This window comes from Cupressus sempervirens, chromosome 9 (assembly GCF_028749045.1).
Source record: "Cupressus sempervirens isolate cs-2001-9-10 chromosome 9, ASM2874904v1, whole genome shotgun sequence".
NCBI lineage: Eukaryota > Viridiplantae > Streptophyta > Pinopsida > Cupressales > Cupressaceae > Cupressus > Cupressus sempervirens.
The window spans coordinates 480,793,883-480,801,210 of NC_143126.1; the positions used below are offsets into that span (position 1 = coordinate 480,793,883).

The 7,328-nt window shown below is 34.1% G+C and overlaps 1 protein-coding gene across 1 annotated transcript in view; it reads left to right on the forward strand.

Annotated features, from left to right (window-relative positions):
- LOC149539423 (B3 domain-containing transcription factor VRN1-like) overlaps positions 1–4,599 on the forward strand; it is a 33,225-nt gene extending 28,626 nt beyond the window's left edge. Inside the window, exon 4 of the mRNA XM_089800662.1 lies at positions 4,038–4,599. Coding sequence (XP_089656788.1) covers positions 4,038–4,295 — 258 coding nt within the window. The 3' untranslated portion in view covers positions 4,296–4,599. The remainder of the gene's footprint in view (positions 1–4,037) is intronic.
- The last annotated feature ends 2,729 nt before the right edge of the window (positions 4,600–7,328 follow it).

A 7,328-nucleotide genomic window follows, 5' to 3' on the forward strand; every position in this document is an offset into this window, starting at 1 on the left:
AAAAGATGAGGACATTACAGCAATAGCACACACCAAAGGCAGGTTTGATTATTGGAAACAAATATTGAAGGAGAGCATGAGTTCCGGTTGCTGAAGAGTGATTGCCCAAGAGACTTTGCCGCCAGTATTTTGTAGAAGTCGAAGTATTATTGAATATTGGCTAATGTTTGATGAGTAATATCTAACGCTTCTCTATATTTGTTGTAGGTTCTAATGAACCTATGCGGACGAGGAGATTGGACGTTGCAGATTATGGTCTATAAAATACAATAGAGGAAGGAGTCAACACGTTGATAAATGGAGAAGTGCACAAGGAGGCTTCCACAAGAGTGAAGCAAATTACATTCAATTTTGTGCAAACACTAAGGAAATTCAAACACATATCTCATGAACTGGTGGATGCGCACTCAAGCAGTGAACGCCAAGGCCATTGATTAACGCTAATGAAGGATATAAGGCACATGAATAATAAAGCACCAGTTATGTTTTGATAATATATATAATTATATTAAGTATTTAATGTTGGTTGGTTATATCTATTGAAGAGGTGCAATGCTTGAAAAAGCCAACCAATGCCCTTAAGTGCCCTATAAATATAGATGTAAAATCAAATAACAAGGGAGATTCCTAAAAAATTTACACACCCAAATTATACATGTGCGTTTTGATATATATTTTATTCTTTCATTGGTAAAGAAATGAAGTTTTGAATTAAGCCCGTGGACTATGGATTATTGAATATATTCATATGCGATTCTGGAGTCAAACTGTATTGGATAGATCATCCATAAAGAGTGTCTCCAATACAATTTTATTTCCGGCATGACCAGTAAGAAATATTTATTTTATTTGCATGAAGCTTTAGAGTTAAAATATTAAATAGTTTTGTCCTTTATAATTATTATTTTTAATTTTATAAATAATTTATATGATAGATAAGTGGACATGATCAATTATAACATTTTAAAATCGAACATCATAGATATTGAGAAATATTTAATTGTTTCCAAATCTATGTCTGGTTTGCCTCCGAACCACAGGAGTTAAAGTACATTCCAGACTATTTTAAAATTGCATCCATATATTTGATCTGTCGCATCTTGATTACTAAATTGTTTATAATTAATGTGCATAGAATTTTATAAAGTTGTATGTTTTAAACTTATAATACTGACTCTATCGCCCTTCAGTACTGGGTTTTATATTTGCCATAATTCATAATCCATATGCTAGCAATTATTTCATATCTTTTCTTTGAAGAGTTAATATATTCATTTGTTGCATTAATCTACACTTATTCTTATTTTAAAAACATTCATACAATCATTTACTTTTATTCTTAATTCATAAATTGCAAGTTTGAAGTTTTCGATAATTCTTGCCATTTTGGAAGCTTTCATAACATTCACATTCTAATCAATCTGTTATAAGTGTCTTGGAACTAAGTGTTTTGTTCAAGATCAAGTGCACCTGCCTTGGCCTAGCAGAGCCAGAAGTGCAGGTAATTTGGAAGCTTTCATAACATTCACATTCTAATCAATCTGTTATAAGTGTCTTGGAACTAAGTGTTTTGTTCAAGATCAAGTGCACCTGCCTTGGCCTAGCAGAGCCAGAAGTGCAGGTAATTTGGATCGCATCGATCAATCCCGTCAAGTTGGCCATAACCGGTTGGATATTCCAACATTGAGTTGGCAAGACTCGTAGGATTCCAATCTGCAGTTTTGGGAACCAACAAGACCCACAATCTATGATCACCTTACATACCACATCCTTACGTTTGCATTTAGTTTGGAAGACACTTTTCCTTTTCCAACCAATTTTAGGATTTTTCTTGTCTCCAGATATTAAGGTTCTCCTCAGCTTTAGGCTCTCTGTTGATATTGCCTCACCTTTTTATGACCCATTTTTTTCTTCTTCTTGAGCTATTGTCACCGTTTTGGGGGTTTTGAGGGAAACCTATAGCCTTATGGGCTTCATCACAAATAAAACACTTCAAGGGCTTTCACTCTCTAGAAAGTGATTTTCACACCCCCTACCTCTAAAGCTTCTTCTTCCTCAAAGTCAATCTTCACATTTTTACTTTCTTCCAGCTCTTCACTCATGGTAAGTTCCAAGGAAACATCTTAACCTATAGCCTTATGGGCTTCATCACAAATAAAACACTTCAAGGGCTTTCACTCTCTAGACAGTGGTTTTCACACCCTCTACCTCTAAAGCTTCTTCTTCCTCATAGTCAATCTTCACATTTTTACTTTCTTCTAGCTCTTCACTCATGGTAAGTTCCAAGGAAACATCTTTCCCTTTGCTTGGGTAGCTTTAACCCTTTTACCCATTATTTTGGTTTTCTGTTTTAGTTTCTCTTGGTCTTCAAGGCATATTCCCATGTCTCATCTACAATAGAAACTTTCACCAATGTTAGCTCCTCTTGACGTTGAAATTTGAGTCCATTCACTTACTGGGCCACCACTTGCCCTTCACTTCTTGGATGTCCATTTGAAGTCTCATAAACTGTTCGGTATAAGTTTCTACTAATTATTTACTTTAAAATTTGAAATTATTTAAACAATTTTTGTTGATGATCTGAGGGAAAAACTGAGCTTTCAGCATCTTAAGCCAAAGTCAAATTTTATCTTATCCATTTCTTCTTGAACTCTGCACATTTTCCCATCATATGGCTGCATGTAATTTCCACTTGGAAGAAGAAAAAATTACTCTTTTTGGATCATTGTTGTCTATCTTTTCAATATTAAATTACTTTTTTAATTATTTGACCCAATTTTAAAATGCGTTTGAGTTTAGCTCATCTTTTAATATCAGAAATATCAACCTTAATCTTAGAATTGCATTTGTCAATGCCTCAAGAAGCCTCTCTATAGGACCCTAGTGCCATTCACCTAGCTCTCTGGTACCTCATCAGACTCATCCACTTTTTATCTCTCCTCAAGGCTGTCTACTCTTCGAAGCAATTCACCAGTGTTCCTTGGAGGGCCTGCATTCCTCCTGCCCCTTTTCTCTCAATTGACATGGACTCCCCTCTAGGCCATCACGGATTGTTTTGATACTAAAACAGATGCAGATGATGTCTTTGTGCCTGCTCGTTCTCATTAATAAAAAAATTAAAAAGATAGCCAGAAATGCATTTTATTAATTTCAAACAGCCATGGACACAGAATATAGCTAAGACAGAAGTAACCTGTGGCATGCATTTATTTACAAACAAAGCACAGAGAATTGTTCTGTAAACAAAATCCTCTTCTACTGCTCCCTATGCTTCCCCCGCAAAGCATTGTTATGCTTTGAATAAGAAAATCCAAAATCAACAGCTCTTTCCCACTATTTTGCCCACTTACAGCAGTCTAGAACATGGGGATAAAAAAACCCAGAATAGAAACAGAAAGAAGACACAAGAGTAAGTGGTGTGCAGAAACCATCACATTCCCTTGCAGAAGTTGCCAGCATTTCATTGGAATAGTGTTATCTGTTGCAATAATTTGTCTGCCCGAATTTTGCTGCCATAAAACTTCATTGTGTACAGTTTTCTCTGAAAGAGAAAGTTATGTAGTGATAAACATAGCTTGCAACATCTTAGAAAATACTCTCCCACTCTTCATTTCATCAAAACAGCTTATAAGGTTGAAGACAACATAGTTATTCCTTATGGCCAACACATTCAGCTGGTTCTATTATATATGTAGTCTCACATCGCGATCCTTCTTTACATCCAAGTCCATTGGCCATATTTCACTGTTACTTAGTTATTCTAGAATTTTCAAATACACAGGCTTTCAGATTAATGAAAACCATGAAGGGCTCTGTTAGTTTGAATCTTTTGATAGATAATATATTGTGTTTATTAAATGAAATGCCACTGTAGGTTGTATTAGCTCAGTTGAATTGTGCATGCAATACGGTTTTTTTAATACTAACTTTTCATCTAGAAATGACCTACATTCAATTCAGTGTTTCTCTGTTTCTACTCTGATAATTTTCTTGCCAGCTTTCTAACTGTTGACATTGTGGCTATGGTTATTCTGCAGAGCTTCCCAAAGAATTTTGCTAGACAGTGGTTACAGAATCAAGATGATATAGTACTGAATAGCCCCAAACTTTCAAACTTGTGGGTGGTGAAGATATTCTCCTACTCTCGCTTTTTTGGGATTGCATCAGGATGGCGAGATTTTGTTTTGGCACATAATCTGAAGGAGAATGATGCCTGTGTTTTTGAGCTGGTAGACAAGAAGCGTAGCATTTTCAAAGTGCATGTGGTTAAGTGGGAGGTTTTTCTAAGGAATTAGCTGCTGACAGCATGAACTGTGGATTGGAAACATCTTATTACATAGATTGTGTTTTTTTTCACTATCTTTGGTATTAATAGTTTCTAATAGGGTGAGGGATGTCTTCCATATGAATTTATTATCCATCTAAACTTTCAGTTTATATAGTGTTGTGGTTCATTTAGGTGTTGTTGGCAGCCACTTTTGGTAATTGGTTGTAGCTGTGACTAGTTGCCTGATTAGTTGGATTCTGTTGTGAATTCTTTTACATAAATATGTAAGGTTGATTGATGAATTGCATTAAGAATTTCTATTTGTGTCCAAATATATCTCTTCCTTATGTATTAGAGGAGATGGCTATTTTGTGGGTACTTCAAGACTGTTGATTCCTATTTTGATGGGATAGAATTTGCTTCTTGGACTAGACAGATGCAATGTTTAAATATAAGGATTTCTGAGACGATATTGTTAGTATGGGGTATATAAAATCTAAATAAAAGGACAATAAAGCTTTATTTCTAATTCAAATTACACTAGGTAAAATCATTTTTTCATAGAATAAGTGGTGTAGTACATTCAATATAGGCATGGAAAATTCCTATAAATGCATATCAAGGTGCTCATATAGCTAAATTACAAACACTAGAGAAAAATTCTCAAACTGTTTGAGTGAGTCCAAATGATTCAGTCAATGAATTTCTCACATAAGTTAAAGGGGTGATTAGTTGAATAAAAATCCTTGGGAATGATATAAGTAATCAACATGTGATTGAAAAAGAATTTTCCTTGCCAATTAGGGCAAAGTTTCCACAGAGAATTTTTAAATGATCTTACATCAATCAAAATTGATGAGTTAGGTAGCATTCTGTTAGTAACAAACAAAGGATTGAAAAGTAGTGAAGAACCTTTAGTTCTACTTTTGTCTCCACTCTATATAGGCAGTTGGAACTTTTCTTTATTTGACCTCTACTAGATCAGATATTATATATGCAGTAAGTTTGATCACTAGGTTCATGTCCGAACCTAAGGAGACACATTGTGGTGCTTCTAAAAGGATTTTCAAGTATCCTAAGAGGAACAATGCATTATGGTACTTATTTTCAACATTATACAAAGAGTAGGTTCAAAATGCTGATTCTGATTGGGTATTTTCTATAGATGATCAGAATTTTACTTCTAGTTGTACATTTAGTCTTGTTTTTTTATCGAAAGTTTAAAACAGTAAGCTTGCTTGTTTGATCTGAGTTGACGACTTTTAAGAATCATTGTATTCTCCCTTCGAATAAGACTGATGTATTACTTCCTCTATTTTTTCTGCTGTTTTGATACTCTTCATTGTCTTGAGCAATGATTCCTTGTAACAGAGTGTTGTTTAGATATTAACATGCAGATCCACAGAAGTGTCTACATCAATCTGCTGTTTTTATAATTCCATTGTCTTGAATAATAATTCCCAGAAACAAATTATTGTTTTATAGATTAACTTGCAGATTTGAGGAAGTGTCTAATCAATAATTGATATTGCTAACCCATTCTTACATATTTTCAAATTTTTGTTTTATGCTTTTTAATCAATTGAAAATGTAAAATTTAACATTGAAGATGCATGCAGCCATGACAAATAGCAGATGGGTTTTTAAGATCTATTAGTGTCCTGTAAAAAAACTACTATTCCTCATTACGGGTGTGTACCTCAAGCTGTTAATGGATGGGATACTGTCAATCATTGTAGACAGACTTGTTTGTTTCTTAAGCAATTATATTTTTGATAGAAAGGAGAAAATTATATTTACAAGGCGAACCCAAAGTCTGTGGGTATAGAGAATACATAGCTTGACTGGTATAATGTTTTCATTCCTCTCGTGGAGCCAATACAAAAAGCTCAAGCCAATGCAGACGGATCAAGGGCTCTAGTCATTTCCTAGCTATGTTGTCTACTGTTAATGTATTAATCATTAGGGTTATAGAGTTAGGTTATACATTTCAGTTTTGGTACTTACTAAATAGCAGTTGAACTGCTATATGACTACCTTATTTATGTAATGAATCTTGCTGAACATGTGACAATGAAGTTTTGATTATGTTTTAATTATTTTCAGTTGTATCTAATTTCTGGCCCAACAGTGGTATCAGAGCAGGTCATTGTTCACTACAACATAATGACTATTTTCAAAATTTATTGTGCCAGTTACATGTGATTGAGCCACAAATGATAGTTTAAAAGAATATATATTTGCAGCCCAGTACAAGAAGAACGCTGGATTTGAAGAGGCATAAAGATAGCATCATCTGAAATGAGGAAACCATGAATTTCTAGCGTATAGAGCACCAGAATAATCGGATCCTTGCAATGCCAATTTATATACTGCCTATGAGCGACTGCTTTCCCTATAATATCACTTCCTTTTCTTTAACGATTTCATTGCTTGCGTAAGTTTATACATTTTCTTTACAGGTGGATTCCTGTTTTGTTAGTTATGTTGAAGAAATAAGCAGCTAAATGTAAAGGAAAGAGAGAGATATGCGGAAAACATATAGCTAGTATCAAAAGAAAATCGGAGGCACATTTCTAAAGGATACAACTTGGTTGAGAAAGTCATTCCATGTTGGAAAAAAAAGAAAAAGGATATGAAGAATATGAATGAAAGGCAATTGATGACTACTAATGGGTTGATTCTCATTACTCTCATTTAATGTCATTATTTACTTTGGTTTGAATATAATTTTTAAGTCAAATAATTTAAGGGATGATCTAGTATCAAGAACTCAGAAAATTTACAAGTGCACAACCTTGGAAGTAAAATTACAATTACAGAGAAGGAAAATAATGTATTTTAATGTGTTTGGTGCCTATCCATGTGTTGGATACATGGTTTATTATATGCTTGTCAGTGATCAAGGATCAAAGGATGGGTATATTTTGTTCACTTCATCCTATCTTTGAAAGAAAAGGCATGCATTTCTTCTCACTTTGCTGATGATAGTTGCAAAAGATGATGGTTATTATTTTTCTCAGAAGTTTGAGTAGCTATTCTGGTTAAATAAACAAGAGAC